Raw genomic sequence first — 21,780 nt, 5'->3', positions numbered from 1 at the left:
CTGCTGTTCTGATGACTGGTTTCTAGCAATTTATTCCTGAAAATTGCCAAAACAGAAAATAATAAGTGTCCTGTTGTCACTGTCTTCTTCCAAAACATATCAGGCAGGGAGGGTGTCTTCCCTTCTCTCCCAGTCTGACATTCCCAACCTTGAACACTTTTTGTGTTTTTACCTCTGTTGCATCAGGATTTTCAGTACCATGTTTTTTTATTTTTTTTAGTCCCTTAACTTATATATTTTTTAAAAAGTGTATTTGTTAATCATTTATACTGACTTCAAAGATAGCACATATTCATGCTCTATTAGAATTATAGTAACCAGGTAGCCTTGGCAAACTAAGAGGCAATTGTGGAGGAAGAATAATAGTAGGATGTAATAGATGTTTATAAAACTAGGGCAGTTCTAGTAAGAAGAGGGACAGAAAGGGAGAGAGCTGCATTTGATACTCATGGAAGGGGGGTTTCCCATAGGCTATAATTTGTCATAATTTACTCTACGGCTGGTGAAGAAATTCTTAAGGAAATATTATCTGTACATTTTAGAATACTTATTTTCTAACTTATCAAGATTCATTCTTGAGCCTGGATTTAGTTTTAATAAAGAGATACTATTTCATGTTCATTTTTAGTGCTATAGGAATATTCTAGAGTAAATTATTTATTTTCCTTCTAAAGTAATGTCTATAATTTATGTAGCAATACCCACTTCTGGATATTAATTATATTACTAAAGGTTAAAATTGTATTCTTTCAATCTATAAACCTATAGATTGATATTTCTTGAGACCTCCTATTTCTAGTTTTCTTAAAGGGACATATTTGAAAACAGCTTCCACAATGTGTGGCACAGAGTAGATGACAAATACATGTTTGAAATCATCTCCTTCTTTATATTTTCTATGCTATTTATAAAATTATGCAATAATTTAATTTAATCTCTGAGTGTTTCAATTACTTAAGGAGTTTTCCTAGAAAGTCTCTTAGTCAGTTAGTGCTTCTATAACAAAAACCTGAGCCTGGATAATTTATAAAGAACAAAAATTTATTTCTCACAACTCTGGAAGCTGGGAGGTCAAAGATCAAGGCATTGGCAGGTTCTGTGTCTGGTAAGGGTCCTGTCTCTGCTCCCAAGATGGCATCTTGAACTCTGTGTCTTCCAGGAAGGGCAAATGCTGTGTCCTCACATGGTATAAAGGACAGACGAGTAATAAAAGGTCTAGCTAGTTCCTCAAGACTTTGCATAGGGGCATAAATCCATAGCCTAATCATTTCCTAAAGATCTTACCTTTTAATACTGTTGCTCTGGAGATTACATTTCAACATGAATCTTTGAGGAGGTACAATATTTAAACCAAGCTTGTTCAACCTGCAGCCCACTGGCCACATGTGACCCAATACAAGTTATTAAGCTTTCTTAAAACATTATGAGATTTCTTTTGTATTTTTTTAGCTCATCAACTATCCTTAGTCTTAGTGTATTAGTCCATATTTACCCGTATATAAAGGACTACCTGAGACTGGGTAATTTATAAAGAAAGAGCTTTAATTGACTCACAGTTCTATATGGATGGGGAGACCTCAGGAAACTGAGGAACTGCCAAACACTTTTAAACCATCAGATCTCTTGAGAACTCACTTACTATCATGAGAACAACATGGAGGAAAACACTCCTATGATCCAATCACCTCCCACCACGTTTCTCCCTTGACAAATGGAGATTATAATTTGAGATGAGATTTGGGTCGGGACACAGAACCAAACCATATCAGTTAGCGTATTTTATGTGTGGCCCAAGACAGTTCTTCTTCCAATGTGGCCCAGGGAGGCCAAAAGATTGGACACCGCTGATTTAAACCTTTTCTTGCACCAATTACTAGACATGAACATGACTGTCATGGACTTTGCATGTAACATACACCAAATCTTATAAATGACAGAGAGTACTATTACCTTGTTAATGCCATATGAATCCCTGAACTAGTAATGCTACTATCTTTTTTATCTTGATAATACTGTATACTGAAAACCTAAGTAATACATACACATAAAAATTAATTCTTAGAATACCTACCTATATCCTACCTCTTTGGATTTAATTTTATGTTAAGATATACTTAGAGAAACAAAGCCTTGACAATTCTTTTTAAAATGCTGATCTTAATCTGCCCAATACATTTTTCCCTGATAATTACCATTACTTAATTCAGTACTACAGAATATCTCAAAAGTAGTGCTAACAATGATACTTTGGAGAGCTAAGTAGCAGAAATAATTCAGCTGTCACTGTTCTGTACAGTAGAAGGAAATGTCATGACTTCTGACTTCCAACATCATAGAGCTAGAAAAGCTCTAAAAAGAATGTATTGTCTGAAAAATAAAACTGACAAGATGTCATGATTCACATATTTTCAATTTTGAAAACATGACTAGAAATTCACTGGGACTTTTAAAAGCTTGGCAGTTTTCTGGAAGTAGGAACTATACTAAGGAGAACCATTTTTAAAGCAGGGCTGGAGTTGCCTTTGTGGTATAATTACCCCTACAATGCCTTTGATGTGCATTTCAAGCCTAAGAATTATTTCATGGTTTTATAAATTAAATGTTGTTATAACACTTATAAAGAAAGTTAGACAAAGAACTATGGAGATCAGAATGTAAAGGCAAAGATGGTTATTTCTTTATCCCATTTTGATAGAGAGTGATAGGTATTTCTGCAAATACTTAGCAATAGCAGAGAAGATGATGGTTAATAATTGTGAAACTGTTTTCATATTCATAGCTATTGTAACAATAAAACGAATATCCAGTGAGGTATTTGAAATTTAGTGAACTATCAAAAACTTTTGTTAGTGAAATCACATATTAATCCAGCTGCAAATCAAAGTTCCATCATATACATGAAACAACTTTATTTTTATTTCACCTAATCAACTGAATCATAAATTAATTGGTTTTTTGTTTGTTTGTTATTTTACTTTATGCTGCTGTTGAATAGTCATAGCCTACTTTCTGACTGACCTCTAGCAAATTTATAAGATTATATGGCTTTTGACTGCTTCTACTCTTCCTGTTTCTACTCTTCCATCTTGATTGCTTTTTTTGTGTTTGGTTTTTGCTTATTTTGCTAATTTATTTTCTCTTTCTGTATTTTATGAGTAGTTATAAGCTACCTTAAATAAATTTTGGGGGGTAGTGGAATAATTTATTTAATCAATGAAATTTTAAAAACATTTTATTTGAAGAAGGAACCACTGGGAATTCAAGATCAGTCATCAGCAAAATACCATTGTCTTAAATCTCTCTTCTGAACCTTGCTGCTGCTTCTTGCTCCAAATAAAAACCAATTCTCTCATGAGTACACTAAATCCCTGGTAGCCTCTGAAATGGTAGATATTTTCTTTCCACAATTGTCCTATAGCACCTGATATAACAGGTTAATAAGTGTTTGCCCTTTCTCCTCCCTAAAATTTTCCAGCTTTGAATTTCATATTATCAAACTCTGCCACCCTTCCTCTCTGTGTTGAAGTCATCTACAATCCTGAGTCACTCCATTGTTTTAATTTTGTAACTCTTGGTTCATAGTTCTCCCCCAAATAACTCTATACTATGAAGCATATTATAATATACAATATAGAATGTACATATTATAATATACAACAGCAAATTCTAATATATAGTATCCTACATAAATATAGAATCACACACTCAGTACTCTTCTGAGATACTTATTTCCTTGTCAAAAAAATGTTCTCAAGCAAATAAACACAGCATTCCAAGTCTGTGTCAAGTCTCTTTCCATTGAGTCAAGATGTGCTGTTCTGAACTAATAATAGAATTATCAGTGCACAATCCTATTCATATGGAAAATCACAACCAAGAAGTTAAATGATTTGCTATAAACTCCATCTGTCTATTGAACTGGAGATATGTAAATTAAAGACATTGAAATAATTTATATGATGTATTTCTTGAATGCTATGCCTTGACCTTCATAAACTGGATCATTTAACAAGGCAAGTTTCAGACTTTAACCAATTTATAGTCACTGAACAAATGTGCCTCTGTGATTACCTCAGATGTACCTCTTTTTTAACTTACAGTTGACCAACTTCATGACCTTATTAATGAGATCACAACACATCCACATAGGGCACTTAAACTACTTAACACATATATAATCATAGTACCCTATCAGAATTTACTTTATTAAATTTAGAAAAGAAGTTTCTAGAAGAATACATGCAACATAATTAGCACCTAATAAAGTTTTAGTGTGATATTTCCTGCAAATTTTAACCTCTAACATTTGATAAGTAGTGCCCTATTTATATACTCCTTTTGTCTTTTAATTTTAACTAGTGTCATAAGTATACTTGCTAATATAAATATTCATTTTATGATCCTCATTAAGTTTAAGATTTTCACTAAATTCCTGAAGTTACAATGGGACATTATAATTATTCAGAGAACTAGCATGGTAAATATATTTTCTTTCTCATTTGCATTTATATAATTTCAAATCAGTAGATAAAAGCCAGAAACTAACTGGTGATAGTTGTTTTCTATAATCTACCTGGATTATTTAGTATGGAACAATTTAATTTTAGGGATACTCTTTGGCTTTTATTTATAAAATTGTTTTAGTTCTCCCTGAGACAAGTCTATTAAATACTAATTTATTAAATCCTAAGTACTGTGCTAAACTCCATTGTCTCATTACTTAAGAAATCCTGACAAATATCTCAGAAATATCACTACTGTTTTTTAAAAGAGTAACAGGCTTGAGATACAAAGTAGATATAACAAAACAATTTAGAAAGAGCTGAGCCAAGATTGAAATCTTAATCTCCATAATTCTGCAGATTCCCCTTAAATTCTACGTCACTATGCAGAGTAAAGTTTGACCTTGTTATTCAGTAAATAGTCTTTGAGGACAATCACAGTTTACAAAAGTACACGCCTTAACTTCAGTGTTTACATGAAGATTTGTATTTCACCCATAGTTTATATGATAAATTGGTAAGTTTACTATCCTAATAACAAATTGAACACTCAATCAATGTGGGAAAGAACCAACCACAACTTGAACTTCTCCCAGGAAGTGTTTTTACAGCAGCAAACCAAAAGTTCTTTCTGTGGAGAGGCTAAGACTGTTGAGAGAAGAGAAAGTTACTTTTTCTCTCCCTGCATTTGCCCTAGGCTTTTGCCAGACCATCCACTCACTTTACACTCTTTCCTGCACGCTGCTGGCAGGATTTCTATTTGCATAGATTGACAGATGGAGTTCTAGTAACTGAGGCCCCTCCAACTCCAATGGGATGTCATCAAGGACTTTAAAAAGGCTTTTCCCCAAACTATCTGCTTTATGAAATGCTATCTATCTTCAGATAAAGAGTTAATCATGATTAAGTGGCAGTAACTCTCAGAGTCTCTAGGAAAAACCCATTATAGAATATATTGGGCTTTACAGAGTGATGCTCCCTGGGTTTGTGCAGATGTTTCCACTTGAGTATTCACTAAAAGCGTGTGTTTTTGGAGCAAAGAGAATACCATATGTTTTCTATATTTTGCATGTAACAAGAAGTATCCACAATTTCTATGGACAAATATAATTTTGAAATTTGTACTAGGTTAGCCCTGAAATGAGATGTAATAAGTATCATGACTCTCATGCTATTATAATGCCATGTTCTTGCCCATACTTCACTTATTTGTGTATTTTAATAGCATGTATCACTTTGAATGAAAACAATCAAATTAATCTCAGAATTGAGTCAGTATAATGTATTTTGTATTTTGCATTATTATCAAGGAACTGAAGTGGTATGTCACAAAATGCTTCAACTAAAATTATGTTGAGTAAATGATTTAATCTTCAGACATATTAATAAATGAAAGTGCATAGTTCATTAATTACTATTCCTATGTAACCATTAGGTGCACAGTTCATATTTCAATTAATAAATGGAAGTGCACAGAGTCAAGGTTCATTTTAAATACCAGTTCTGTAGTCTGAAAATGCCAAGCTTGAATATTTGATATATTAATCAGATATATCGTGAAAAATAGATATGTATAGTTCTTTTTGAAAAAAGTGATATACTGCAATATAGTTCTGTATATATAAAGGGAAGTTTTTATATAATTTGGAATTATAGTTACTAATCAGGCTATTAAATTTTCAGAACGATTCCAATAAAAACATAAAGATCTATGATAATACCAGTATTAGAACTTTAAAAGGGCAGCTGAAAAATACTCTCAGAAGTCATCCGGGAATATGCTACCACTGATTTTTTTAAAGGCCAAGGAAAATCAAATAAAATCAGGATATGGTAAGGTTCAAACAAAACTAATCAAACATTATAGTGACACATTAAATAACTTTACTAAATAGCACTAATTAGTGATAATTGACTTCAAGTGTTGAGAAAATGAAATCAAATTATCTTTAAAAAACATGGACTTAAAAAGAATTTAGAAGTGTATAATAAGATTGGCCTAATTATATCAAAAGCGGGACTTGTGAGAGTGGAGCAGAATACTTGCTCACTTTCACAAAAGGGGAAGAGAGAATTAGGCTGTTTATTAGCTGCTGAAACAGCTGATCACCTCATATCTATATCTGATTGCAGACTGATTAAAGTGAGATGGACCCAACTGATTCTATTAAGGCAGAGTGCTGCACTCCTTTCCCATACTCCACTGTGGTCATTGTCAGGACCCCACCATATTTGGATGCTTGATGTTCCTGTCATCCCATCTGTCATTTAGTGAGTCAAATTCACCAGCTTCCAAGCAGGTTCCTTTCAGCCTACTAATAGAATTATGTTGGCTCTATAAAATAGTAAGAAAAAATGGCCCTTCTTGAAAAGAATAAAAGCCACAAACCCTGATATTCTAGCATTACCTTGGGATCTGGAACTAAATAATACACACCTGGATACATCATTTGACACAATTTGCTTTTGGAAGCAAATACTTATTGAGTGCCTGCTATGTGTCAACACTTTACCCACACAGTTTTTTCTCACAGCCCACTTATAAATACAAGGGATATTTATCTACATTTTACAAAGGAATAAGCTGCAGTTCAGGGATGCTAACATTCATAGACCTAGCAAGCGTCAGAGCCAGAATTCAAAGCTTAAGTCCATGTGACTGTCACTCTGAAGCTTATTTGCACAGTTCCACCAAGCCACATCTACAGGGATCTTTGAGTTTTCTGTCCATCACTTTCTCTTCAAGTATCTGGAACAGTGTCTGGTACACAGTAGGTCTTCAGTAAACAGCTGTGGAATAAAAGAAGCTCTACTGTGGTGCAGAGCCTGCTCTCACTAGTGCCTCTGTAGGAGGCCACTGACATTAAGCTTGTCTCAATCTGTTCCAGCTCAGAGTGTTTTTTGTGACCATTTATTTTCTTTACCTTTTCTTGCTTTTGAATCTTTAAACCTGGAAGGTAAAACAGGATCCGGCCTTCTTTGCTTTGACCTTCATAGCACACTAATGACAGTTCTGCATACAGCAATGCTTTGCAGAGGTAGTCAGACCATATTAATCATTGACAGAAAGTCTGTTAAAAGAAATCAATAAATCTACATTTCAGGAGTATCATTAGCCCACACTCATTTTTCACTTGAAAGAACTATGCACCACCTATCAAAATCTGAAGAGTTGATTTTTCTCCTTTTCTAAAAAAAAATGAGGACAGCAGTTTGAGTAACAGACTCCCTTAATATGATCACTCATTTGCTGTGATATTCAAATATGGAAAAGAGGTTCTGCTTAAACCATTTTCTCAAAAATGGTTTAAGAGGTCAAAACAAACAATAATCACAGCCAGAAAACTACGCTGTGGCAATTGTTGTATAATGGAAAGCTTTTTGTTGCAGTTGATTTGGTTTGTTCTCAAACAAAACCAAAATAACTTTGGGTAGAATGGAGTGAAAGAACTTGTGAGGAAAATAAGGCACCCTGGTCATTGAAGATGTGGGTGTAGCCTACAGCAACATTAGTAGGTCAAGGATTTTGGTCTATTTTGTTCACTGCTGTATCCTCATGTCTGAAACAGAACTGGATACGTACACTATGCACAATAAATATTTTTGAAATGAATTAGGACATAGAAATCATACCAATGATGATAATGGAAATGACAGTGGTAATCCAGTGTCTCAAAGAAGTCCTGTGAATGATAAGCCCTGAAAGATGAGGGGAGCTAGAGCATTTAAAGAATCTTCTCTCCAAAAGGTAAAATAAGAGATAAATTTAGCTCAAGAGAGCTCAGAGGGTACTTGAAATATCAGGGGTTACTGCAAATAAATATATTTACAGTTCAGGAACATAAGCAGATTTGGGAAGATTATTTTGTGCAAGTTTAAACATGAAGTGAAACAATGATCAGTATGTTGTACAGTCAAAAGCTTAAGTAAGTTACATGAAAATGAAGAATGAGATATAGATGCTTATTATTACTGTTATGCAACATTGCTTTTTAATTAATTTGGTGATCAAAGAAAAATAATTAGTAACCATATAGGAAAGAGAAAGATATATTTCTTTTTATTAATAATCAGATTCCAGGACACTTAAATTAAAAAAAAAAAATACTACTGGGCTTAAAGAATTTAGTAATCTGACTTCATACTGAGTAAATATTCCTTATATAGCAATATATTCTTTTAGGTAGAACTGAAAAATAATCTAACTTACCAAAAATTATAAAACAACTAAACATATTTAGCATGAAGTATACTCAGCTTCACTAAAAAACAGAATAAACACTTACTTAAAAGACCCTCACAAAGAGATATATGTGTAGCTATCCTAAAAATGTCACTTGTCTCGTGTTATATATAAATCTGATTAAACTGTAATGAGAATTGCAAATAAATTACAGTAGGAATTCAGAAGGATAAATGTGTGAAAGTAACCAATATGATTTTAAGGAAAAAAAAACTTGGGTATATGTTGGTAATGATTCTAGCTGCTTCAAGAAGTGAAACCCATTCCTAGTAGCTTAAAATAGGGTCTTTATTCTTGCTTACTTTGCAGTTCACTGTGAGTGGATTGGCTCTTTTTATTTGCTTGATATGGCTATTATTTCATTTTTATTTCTAAGCATAAATTCATTGAACATTCTGTGACAGTCGCTGGTTGTATTTTCTCATTTAATTCTCATGAGAACACTGAGTCTTTTCCTATTTTATGAATGAGGAAAGTGAGACTATGAAAGGTAGAGTAATATAGTAGAATCAGTATTCGGAAATTCATTTTATCTGACTGTAGAGTACATGGAATATTCTTTTGACTACCTTAGTTTTTAAACCCCTCTCACAATAGAAACAGTATATAAAATAAATCTTAACTAGCTAAATGGACGTGGCCTAAATAAGTAATATTATCCTCAGTTCGATCCTCAGTTTTCACATCTATAAAATAATGGAAGTTACATGAGAATATTTCCACAGCCCATGTGTTTTATAATCATGTGGTTCTCTAGTGAGAAATGGATTGTGAAGCTTGTCTGGCTCCAAACCCCATGGTTTTGGTTTTCTATACAAGTTGATGCTTATTTATTTTTATAACACTTTTGCTGATAACCATATAGGTAAATGCCCTATTTACTCCACCTATCTCACCTTTAGATGTGAAGGATGTTTGAGCATGGAAGGCTCTCCATAGAAGGGAAAAAGATTCGCTGCTTCTTAGCGTGACCACGTGGTACAAACTCGGTGGGGGAGCCTCCTGAGCAATGAACACTCCTGTTTATAGCAAGTAGATTTGTTTGGACTTAAACATGGAAATTGTATTTGAAAACAAGAAATTATGAAAATAATATACCCCCATCCATGTAAAACAAGAACAAATATAATTTAAGAACTGTTATAATAAAATGAGAAACAAATATTAAATAAAATATAAAATGTAGACTTCTTAATACTCAGCCCATATTTTAAAAATTTCCTATCCAAACTTCCTTGTTCTTCGTTAAAGGATAAACTTTTTGGAGTATTTAATTTAAAATTTAAAGTATAACCTTTTGTTGGTGGATCTATTTTAGTTTTCTTCAGGATTACAGTTTTGATTAATAAATTGAAATCCAATTGATTCTGACCCTACTTTAGCAAATGACTATTATAATGTGCTTTTTAAAAATAGCTTTTCCTGTATTGCTTGGCAATGGGACCATAGCAAGTCAGCCAAATAAAGGCTATAAAATTAAATTGGCTTACTCCTATATAGCTTATCTACTGGGTACAGTTGAGTACCTAACAGGCTTAAATACTTTTTTTTTTTGCACATATGGAGTCAAATTGCTTCAAAGGAAATTTAGTCCCATCATATTATAGGCTCTGCAACCTTGGTTACAAAGATACAAACACTTGTTAAAAAAATAATTAGAATATTCATTGTTATGCCACCAATATTTATTAATCTTGAAGCAAGATAAAAATTTTATATTACAAAAAGTAGGAATTTTTCTCCCTTAATATTTTAAAATAATTCTGTAGAGAGAACATATTATCTGCATAAAATTGCATATAAAATTATATGCATAAAATGTGTATTCCAGACATTTTTGTTATACATGATGTTCTTTGTGTGTGAACTACTGTCAAATTTCATAGCAGTGAGACTTAGTAACTCTTTAGCTATTTATTTAATTGTTATTTTTCTGTTATCTTTAAAAACATCCTACATTATTTATAGAGTGATTCTAAAACATTTGAGGAAGGAAAGCAGAGATTATACATTAGTCCATATGATGTCCAATACTGCTCTCTACTGGCAAAGAAGTAAGTCATAAACAACTATTCAGCCTTTCAAGTGAAAAAATATTCCATTTTAAATATTTGATAATGAGTGTGGAATCCTCAAACTTTCACACATCATTGTAAAATGCTTAAGGTAGGCATAATATAATACAGTGAAGGAATGGAAGAAATGAATACAGACATAACTTGTGTAAATTAGCTTAAAAGAGAAGTCTGTTTCATTTTAATTATTTGAAAAATATTTATGGAAATTTTGGAAAATATTAACCAAATACGACATATCTTATTAGTATTTTTAAGAGTCACCAAGGTAAATATTTTGTATATAATAGCAAGTTTGCTAACATTTCTATCCGTTTAATTTCAGCAGACTGCAGGCTGTAAAATGACTGTTTTGAGTACATCTGCCTAAACAATGAATATTCAAATACATTCAGTGGTGAGATATATGGGGTGCAGTATTTATATGGAATATAAAATTATGTCTATAGTATCAGAAGTTTGTTCTGTATTTATCGAAATCTTTGTAGATTTAAAAAAGACGTTTAATAGTTTGTAAAATCTGACAAAATCTATGCCATGTTGTTATACCTTTTGTTTTTTATACTAACAATACAGAAAACATTTTTAGATCAATGACTACATCTTACTTTTTATAATCTAATATTCTAAATTTCCCATCTGTGTTTTATATCTTTCTTATCTGTTCATTTTGCTTAGGAGTCATATTCAATGTTTTAATCTCAAAGTTCGATATATATATCAGTTTCTTTCCATATCTGAGTGGGTTTTCTCTGGGTACTCCTGTTTCCTCCCATATCCCCAGATGCACAGGTTTGTGAACTGATCTGTCTAAATGGTCTCCTTCTGAGTGTGTGTGTGTGTGTGTGTGTGTGTGTGAGTGCACCCTGCCACAAGGTGGCATCCTGTCTAGGGCTGGTTCCAGCTTTGCCCCCTGAGCTAGCAGGAGAGGCTCCTGTCACCTGGGACCCTGAGCTAAAATAATTGAGTAAATAATTATCTTACTTGTTTTTATTAATTTTTCTTAAATGTATGTATAGCTCACATTTATTTCAGTGTTTAATATTAGAAGCATTTAGGTCTTTATTTAGAAGTTTGGTAATATTTTTGTGACCAGAAATATGCTGTAGGAAATTAACTCTTGTTTATATCAGTTAACCTGTGGTAAAATTGGTTTTGTTTTATGTCCTTTGGCTAAAAATTACAGTTTCAAAGAACCTATTGATGCCATTAAGTGGGGACTTATTGTACAGAAAAAAAGGATAAATAAAACCCTGAACACTTTAAGTAAGAAAAAATGCAGGAACAATTATCACTTGCCAGAGAACACATAACTTCTTTTCTTTTGCTCTTTGAAAAATAGCATGCTGAATCTAATTGTATGAAGCAAAATAGTCTAAAACATTATGCTCTTTTTTTCACTAATGTTAATTTGTTTTGTTTTCTCATATGGAAGAATTAAGACATCAATGTCTTAATTCAAAAGATGAGTATCTTAATTCAGAAAATGAGCAAAACATAAAGATGAGTATTTTTACACAATTTTAAATAATGTTGAATATACCAATGTCTCATTTTTAACAGATTGTCAATTAAATATTTCTGTATTTCTTTTTTAGGTAAATAATTATAGAAAATAAACTTTTTGAGATTAACTTTTTATATTTAGTAAAATTTCCTTTTGATATATCTAACTTGTTCTATTTATCAATAATTCATTCATTTCCATTTTAGCAGTATTCCATAGTATAGGTGTACCATTGTTTGTTTAAGCATTCACTCATTGCAGAACAATTAGGTTGCTTCTGACTTTGAGCTACTACAAAGAGAGCTACTGTGACCATCATTACAGGACATTTGCTTGAATGTTAGTGTTCATTTCTCTGAAGTAAATACTCAAGAGTGCAGTTGCTGCATCTGATGCTAAGTCCCTGTCTAGTTTGAAAGGAAACTACCAAAAAAATTCTTTTCAGATTCGCTGTACCGTTTTACATTCCCACCAGCAGTGACATCCTGTAGTTTTATTTGCTAGATCTAGCAACCGTATTTAGAGTATTGATGTCTCGCTTGCATGATTCCCCCTGCCATTTTCTTGAACAGTCATCTTATTCCCCTTTGCAGCATTATTCTCTTCCATCTCCCTCTGAAATATGGCAGCTACCTGAGGACCCATGATTCTGGCACTCTTTTCAATCTCTCAGCCTTTCATTGTGACCTTAGTGCCAGGATCTCCCTAATCCACGTGTTCTCTTTGTAAATCTTCTTCCCCAGGCTCCAGCATTGTATACCCATTTGTTGACTCTGGTATCTCTAGTGAACACATCAGAGTCATGTTAACCTCAATATGCTTGAGTGTATGTGTCATTTCTTCCTTGCATCTTATTAATATGTCACCTTTTTAGAAAGAACTGATGACTCTATCTTATATGTTACCCACAATCTGCCCAGTTCATCTGTGTGATTAAAATATAATATGTGTGTCTGTGATCTAGACATAAACATGGACAATAGATATAGACACACACACACACACACACACACACACACACACTCATTAGGGTAAACTCCATGAATACAGGGACATTTTAATCTGATCTATACCTGGCACTTAGTAAATGCTAGACTGATAGTAAATACTCAAAAATATTTTAGGGAATAAATGAACATATGCAAAATTAACATGTTATCATCTGGGGGCTTAATTTCATTTTTATTTTATCAAAATAATCTATGTCAATTTAAAATAGTCAGATATTTCCCCGAGATTTATAATGAAAAAACTAAAAACCAAAATCTTCTCTAGCTCTTTTCCTAAGTCTCACTCATAGAAGCAGCTGCATTTTGCTTTCCTGTCTTTCGTCATTTTGTTCTGTGCTAGATAAACTGTTGTACTGCTGTGCTTTTATTTGTCAGATTTGTAGTGGCCATCAACACCCTCCTGACATCTCTGCCCTGTTTCCTGGGCTCATTACTCCCTCCGTTTTATTTTAGTTCCTTCTTTTCTTACTGAGAACTGGGACATGGCAGGGCAATTTTTTGAGCCTTTGCACATCTCAGTATGAATTTTTCTTTCCTCATATTCTGGAAACTTGGTTCAAAATGATTATTTCCTTCAGAATTTAAAGTTACTTTCTTCCTTTACTACTGATGTGAAGAAGTCTGATGTCATTCATATTTCTGGGTTTCATTTTGCTTTATTTTTTGTTGTTTGTTTCTCTCTGGAATCTTTTATGATCTTTTTTAAAAATCTCTAATATTTTGATGATAAGCCTGTTTGTGTTTGTGTATTTGTTTTCGCTCATTAATATGGTATAACATTGAGTTCTTTAATCTGAAAATTCATACTTTTGTTCTGGGAAAGCAGTTGATAGCATTGTTTCCTTTAGTTTTTCCTCTTCTCTATTTCTAGGACTCTATTTGGTTTAATGTTGGCTCTCCTAAAACAGGTTCTCGCCTTTAGGCATGCATCAGAATCACCTGTAGAAGATGTTAAAATGATCTCTGGGTCTCACTCCCAGTTTCTGATTGAGTAGAATTTGTGTTTATGACAATTTCCTAGTTATGATAGTTGATGTTACCAGTCCTGGGACCAAATTTCTAAAAACATTATTCTAGACCAATTCTCCAATTGTTCTATTTTGTGTCTTCTTTTAAATATCTGGCTTTTGTACTTTCTGTTTCCTTTCCATGGCCTGCGATTCCCCAAATATCTACCTTTCTGATTGTTTTACATTTCACCTTATCTGTGACATCTCCTCTGAACATCCTATTTAAAATGGTATGACACAGAAAACAGACACACAGACACAATCACACTCTGACTTCCACCCTTCATTCCTGCTGTCTCTCTGGAGCACTTCTAAAGTACCATATAATTCACTTATTCCTATTAATATTGTTTGGCTCACCCACTAGGTTGTAAGTTCCATTAGGGTAGGGAAATTTGTTTTTTCAGTGCATTTAATAAACATTAATGTTATGTTTTTTAATTAACAGATAACATTATATGTTTTTATTTCATATGATTTGAAGTATATATACATTGTGGAATGGTTAAATCTAGCTAATTAACAAATGTATTACCTCTCTGCTGTATCCTTAGCTCCTAAAATATGAACTGAAAAACAGTAAGCATTTAATAATTACTTCTTGTAATTTTTTCCAACTTTATCTTTTAATATTATTATTTTTTAATTGCCCGAGTCATGTTTTTAAGTGTCAACTCTCTTTCATTCTATATGTACTACTTTTTCTAGCATCTTGTTTTTATTATGGATGCAATATATTTATATTGATTGTAGAGTATTAGCCATCTTTTTTCTTCTTGCTTTTCCTCTACTTTTCATGTGAGAGACTTTTCTCAAATATATTTACATAATTGCTGTGTTTTGATATTTAAGACTGAGTCACTCAAAAGCCAACTGGCTGCTCTGTGTATTTGAGCAAGGCTTGTCATCACTGACTGATCAGGTGACCCACCTATTTCACTTGGAAATTTTAGCTGTCAGCATAAGTTGTCTTGTTTTTCTCGGGCTGTTTTCTCCAGGGAAAAATTATTTTGCTTGGAGCCTTATAAGATTAGCAGCTAGTATCCTAAGAGCCAAGCTGAGAAAGGAGTCTAGGGGTCTTTCAATTCTGCATGTGGACTTCTGCTTAGTAACTTTGTCAGTTAGGTGCCTCACTTCTGCTCCCAGCCATGCCTAGCATTTTGCAGCCTAGAGCTCCCAAGCCTAATTCTTTGGCTAGTTAATAACTCTTCTGTTGGAATAGGGTATATTAATTCCCTGGTCAGGGCATGATTCCATTTTTTTGTTTCATCCTCCAGGAATGAGGCAAAGTGAAAAATATAAAAATCAAAGTTTGTTTCCTCTGTACAAGCCTTTTGATGTCACTTAGGACAGTGATTTATGGATTTATATACCAGGCTATATGTCCCTGGAATGTAAGCATGTAAGCCTTTACCCAGTGTCTTAGGCAAGTGTTTCCCAGAACTAAACCCCAAGGCAAAAGATTTAAGTGCATATGATTTATTAAGGGAGTACTCCCAAGAGAAATCAGTAAATGAGTAGGAACAGCAGAGCTGACAAGAAGAAGAAATGAAGGAAGAATACATATCAACTGAAGCCTCAGCATTAGCCTAATTCCATGGTAAACTCTGTATCATGACATTATACTTAGTGCTTACCTCACCCCCAAACAAAGAAGCCAAGTCAGTAATTGGCTAAGGAGTGTGATGATGGGCGGTGTGGGTATGGGGGATAAAAAAACTCCCATATGCTTCTAGCTCTCAATACTGGCAAGGTGACTTTGACTTCATTGCCCAAAGGGAATACTCTGGAGGTCTTGAGTGTGAGTCATTACCAGCAAAGCATGTGGAAGCTGGAAGATGAGTGTCTGAGTTGATAAAGTGGATCCCAGGAGAACTGAGCAGGCACCAGTTGTGTCCACTAAACCCTAGTATCTTCCCCTCACAATAATTTGATAAAGGAATGGCAATCCCTCATAAACACCTTGCAGTTTAAAGAGGTTTCCTTTTCTTCATCTCTTATTGCAATTGCTCTTCAGAATGATTTTATAAGGAGAGAAGAACAACATTATTATCCTTATCTTTAAAAAGAGTAAGACAAGGCAGAAATTGGGGGACTTTTCTAACATCTTCAGCTTCTAAATTTAGAGCTTGTTCTAGCATGCTACTTCATATCTAAGAGTTTTATAAATATTTTAGATAGGCATAAGAAATGCATATAAATATGAATTATTTAATTTGTGTATCATATTTTATAATTTAAAAATAAAAAATATATTATAAGGAATAACCTATTTTTTAGTTTTAAAGTAATTGTCATATAGGTTTTTTAATATTACATAAGAAAAAGTTGGGTTAAATAGCGAACTCCATATTAAGATATAGTTTTATTTAATTCCCACCATCACTCAAGGCTTCTCCCAGTGTTGCATTACTCAAAGGATTTAATTAAAGCTAGTGTGAAAGAAACATGTTAAAAGGTTCCTGGAGCACAGCTAGAGGTTTATTTATTTTGAATATTCTTGGAGTTCTTCCATACTTTTCCCCTATGGCTTTATTCACATATAATGTTTTTGACTCATGACATTTCTGCTGAAGTATGAATATTCCTCCAGAAATATTGCCAGTAACACTTACAGTCTACTATTGACCCTGCCTTCTTCTAGTTCAAGAATTACTTACCTATAAAAGATCCACCTTTGCTTCTCTGCTCCTGCTAATCCTAGACCACCCACTAATCATGAATCCCTCAGTGATATGATAAATTCAGATAAGTTGAGAACAGTTTACCCCAGGGATGCATTCAGAACTAAATAGCTACTATTATATTAAATCTCCTTCAGTTATTTGAACGCTTCTTCCTTTCTAGATGATCTGAAATGGTGCTTTTCAAACTTAGTGGCACATTAATATCACTTAGGGAGTTTTAAAATATATAGATGTTGTCCTGATTCTGCCCTAGACTAGTCAAATCAGACTTGCAGGCATTGGTAATAAGTTTACAGCTTGCAATGTGATTCATTCTCTCTCTCTCTCTTTTAATTGAGACAGGATCTTACTGTGTTGCTCAGGCTGGCCTCAAATTCCTGGGCTTAGGCAGATCTCTTGCCTCAAACCCCTGAGTAGCTGGAACGAACCATTGCACCTGGCTAAAGTGCCCCATGTGATTTTATCATGCAATCAAGGTTGAAAACACTCATCCATAACTGGAGAAATGTGACAGGTCCATTGGTGTCAGGAATAGATTTGGCTGTCTCCCAGTCTTGGTAGCAGGATTTCATTTCCTTTCAGCTTAAAATTTCTCATTCACTTTGGTCTTTTATGTATGCCTGGTCAACCAACAACTTGAGGTCACAGTGGATAAAACTGAAAGCCTGTTGATATCTTATCCAAGGCCTGTTAGTTTGGTATAGTTCAAGCATATTAGAAAAAGGAACTGTTGGCTGGGTGTGGTGGCTCAGGCATCTAATACCAGCACTTTGTGAGGCTGAGGCAGGCAGATCATGAGGTCAGGAGATCAAGACCATCCTGGCCAACATGGTGAAATCCTGTCTCTACTAAAAATACAAAAATTAGCTGGATGTGGTGGTGCATGCCTATAATCCCAGCTACTCGGGAGGCTGAGGCAGGAGAATCACTTGAAACAGTGAGTTGGAACTTGCAGTTGAGAGGAGATTGCACCACTGCAATCCAGCCTGGCAACAGAGAAAAATGTGTCTTCAAAAAAAAGGAAGGAACTGTTGGACCTTGCAGAATCTGAAAAGTGAAACTTCTCTTTTCCTCAGTACAACAGTGCTTTACTCCCTGTCCTCCATGAGTTCACCAGAAACGGAACAGCAGTTATAGCCTATATTTTCAATTCACCTTGGTACCTACCTTCCACTGTCCACATGGCCTGTTAACTGTTTCTAACCCTGTTCTTCGGACTTCAGTACAAGGTGTCACTTGCAATACTTCTAGAAATATAATTCCCTTACCCTACCTCTAAAGATTCTGATTTATTTGACAAAGGAACATGTATTTTTACATTTTAACCAACTCCCTAGGTAATTCTCATGCCAGTTGTGCAGAAAGCTGATTTTGAAAATCAAAACTCTTATTTCTTTAGTGGTTATTTTTTTTTCAAAAATGAAAGAAGGAATAAGAGATAGCATAACTTTACTATTTTTTCCCTTCTATTCTGTAAGTTACTATATGAAAAAGATTCTACTTATGGTATCTTTATGTAAAGTTTACAAACACATATTGATACCTATGTCTGTACATAGGAGAAGTGATTAATTCATGAATCTCTTTGGTCTTATAATTGGTGGTATGTTACAAGAGCAAGAAAAGGCTTTGGAAAATTACATATACTTCATGAATTTAATGTTGATTTGCTCTGTATATAGCAATGTTTTCTAAAATAAAACCTCTATATTTCAATTCTACTTGTTATTGTACATTTAATGACGTTAGACTTCTGTTTAGGAGGAATTATGTCTCTCCAAGGTAGAGATTTCATTACAGTGTGATAATTTTTATGAAACTTTTTTCAATTTATGTATTGGTCAGGTTTTAACTAAACACACTTACTGTATTAGTCTGTTCCTATGCTGTTAATACCTGAGGCATACCCGAGACTGACTAATTTATAAAGAAAAGAGGTTTAATTGACTCACAGTTCCACAGGGCTAGGGAGGCCTCAGCAAACTTACAATCATGGTAGAAGATGAAGGAAGAGTAAAGTCATGTCTTTCATGGCAGCAGGCAAGAGAAATTATGTAGGGGAACTTCCCTTTATAAAACCGTCAGATCTCTTACTATCATGAGAACAGCCTGGGAAAGACCCACCCTTGTGATTCAATTACCTCCCATCAGGTTCCTCCCATAGCACATGGAATTATAGGAGCTACAATTCAGGATGAGATTTGGTGGGGACACAGCCAAACCATATCACCTACTGATTACCTTCAGAGTTATTTAAAACAGTAAAATTGTAGATCATATATGTTTTATTTCTTTAGTCTACTATAGCTTTACTTAGTTGTATATATTGGCTATTAAAAGAAGCTTGTATTTTAAATTCTACATGTTAGATGAGCCTCATAAGTGGAAAACAAAGAAAAATATTTACTTGAAATTATGAACTGTGAAATATACTATTGTTGTTAAATATAGTAACAAAATACAATTACATGCTTTGAAGGAAAAATAATTTTTATTTACTTAATAGGTTTACTAAATTTTAACTGTTGAGATCATCATTATTCCATTGGGTCTAATAAAATAACTTTATTTTTCTTTCCAGTAAAAATCTGCAAGTAAAATATTTAGAAAAAAAAGTTTTAAAAAATAATCTTTAACAGAAAATATAAATGATAAAGTAGTATATTTGTATTTTCATATAATATAAATAATAATTCTATTTAAGATATGAGTTTACATTACTCTGAAACCATTTTATTATGCAGTCTTATAGTTCAACATGATTCAGTGATATACAATGTAGTAAAGCCTGTGTCTCACAAATGACCATTTTCAGTTTCTTGGCAGTACAGAAGTGGAACAGCCAAAAGGAACAGAAGTTGTGAGAGATGCTGTAAGGAAGCTAAAGGTAGGGAAAGCCCTTTAAATAAATTACAAGTGTATTGACTCTGTCGTGTTGTCAGTAGATTGATGGAGATCAAAGCATGAATAGTTTTATCACAGATATAGCTTCACTCTATTAAAAATGAACTATTGAGCAAATGTGATCATATCAAGAAAACATTTTTAATAAGTATGTATACAAAATTGTTTTTAAAATATGGCATATTGTTCATATTTTTCTAAGATATAATGTGTCATTTAAAAATTATATATATGTATGTATGTGTATATATATATATATATGTATTTTTTTTTGAGATGGAGTTTTGCTCTTGTCACCCAGGCTGGAGAGCAATGGTGCAATCTTGGCTCACTGAAACCTCCTTCTCCCAGGTTCAAGTGATTCTCCTGTCTCAAACTCTGGAGTAGCTGGGATTACAGGCACCCGCTACCATGCTCGACTGATTTTTTTTTTTTTTTAGTAGAGACGGGGTTTCATCATGTTGGCCGGGTTGGTCTCAAACTCCTGACATCAGGTGATCCACCTGCCTCAACCTCCCAAAGTGCTAGGATTACAGGCATGAGCCACCACGCCTGACCTAAAAATAATATTTTATGGCAGTGTGCCTTGAATGCTGATGTTTAGTAGCTTGCCTTTACTTTGCTTGGAAAATGTGAACTTATGTCCCAAATCAAAAGCTAGTAATGGTATAACAACTATCTTTGAAAACTAGGACATATCTACCAGTTAAAAATGTGGAGTTAGTGTTGACTCCAGGCAGAATTTTGCAGTGACAGTGTATATTAAAGATGTCCTAATCAACAAATCCAGAAAGAACTAGCAATGTCCATAAGTAGCCATGGGGGAACAGGTGAGACTGAGAGAAGAGAAGGACATTTAATAAACAACCCCACATATCCTAGTCAACAAGTTTCCTGAGAAAATCTTACATAAGATGCCACATAGCATGTTTTTCTAATTGTTCCACATCTCAAAGGACATTGTTGTCACTGAGACTTAAAAATTTATAAACCTCCTTTAACAGAATTCTCAGCTTTATTGTATAAGAAAATAAACATACCACTACTTATTTCTTTTACACAATTAATGTTATTCTCTATAGTTGCTCTCACATTTTTTGGAGAAACAACCCTTCTCTAACTTTATTTGGTTTAGGGACCAAATCCAGTTATTCTAAAGGAGGGTTAGACCTCTGATTCTGCCAGGCAAAGTTAGAGACCTTAAATGCTTTTACTTTGCTTTGAGAATGTCATATCTGGTGGAATCTACTCTGTGTTTAAATTAAGTAATAATTGAATTGATGTGGCTTCTATTCTGGGTAAAAAAATAAAGGTCAATAATATTTTATTCATCTTATTTTATATGAGAATATTTTACTAATCCTTTTAAGTGAATATACTAAACTCCCAAGATAATATCGCTCCATTTGGGAAAAAGTGGATTAGCCAACTATTTATTTTCACCATTCATTAGGTAATAATTAAGACTCGTCTTTTATTGGTCAACATTTTTAATCATTCTAAAAGAGGATTTAAAAGGCTTCACAGTTTATAGACAACATTAGAATAGGATTCTGTTTAAATGCTTTCAAACTGTTGCAAATTCTGGGCATGAATCCAACTTCACTACAATCAGAATATTTTATGAAAGAACAATGCTATTTACACATAGTATTTCTTTATGCCTAGGAGGTTTTTTATTCAGTCAACCCAAATAAAAACCCAAAAAAATTCCATTGAATAATGAATAGATCAAATGTAAAGATATATTTGAAATCAAATTCTTTCTAAACAATGTCTAGTTTACATATATTTTTGCAGGATTTTATATGTATTTCTACCGAGTTTCATGTTTAGAAATGT

General features: G+C 33.5%; 1 protein-coding gene across 27 annotated transcripts in view; it reads left to right on the top strand.

Moving 5' to 3' along the window:
• Positions 1 to 21,780, top strand: part of GULP1 (GULP PTB domain containing engulfment adaptor 1) — a 311,204-nt gene that overhangs the window by 221,652 nt on the left and 67,772 nt on the right. For all 27 annotated transcript variants that reach the window (XM_064373266.1, XM_012464086.2, XM_012464087.3 and 24 more), the window contains one exon: positions 19,850 to 19,921. In XM_064373266.1, coding sequence (XP_064229336.1) covers positions 19,850 to 19,921 — 72 coding nt within the window. The remainder of the gene's footprint in view (positions 1 to 19,849; positions 19,922 to 21,780) is intronic.

The sequence above is a fragment of the Aotus nancymaae genome, unplaced genomic scaffold (genome assembly GCF_030222135.1).
Source record: "Aotus nancymaae isolate 86718 unplaced genomic scaffold, 86718_ANA_hifiasm-v0.15.2.pri h1tg000008l, whole genome shotgun sequence".
Taxonomy (NCBI): domain Eukaryota; kingdom Metazoa; phylum Chordata; class Mammalia; order Primates; family Aotidae; genus Aotus; species Aotus nancymaae.
This window is presented reverse-complemented; position numbering and strand designations above follow the sequence as displayed.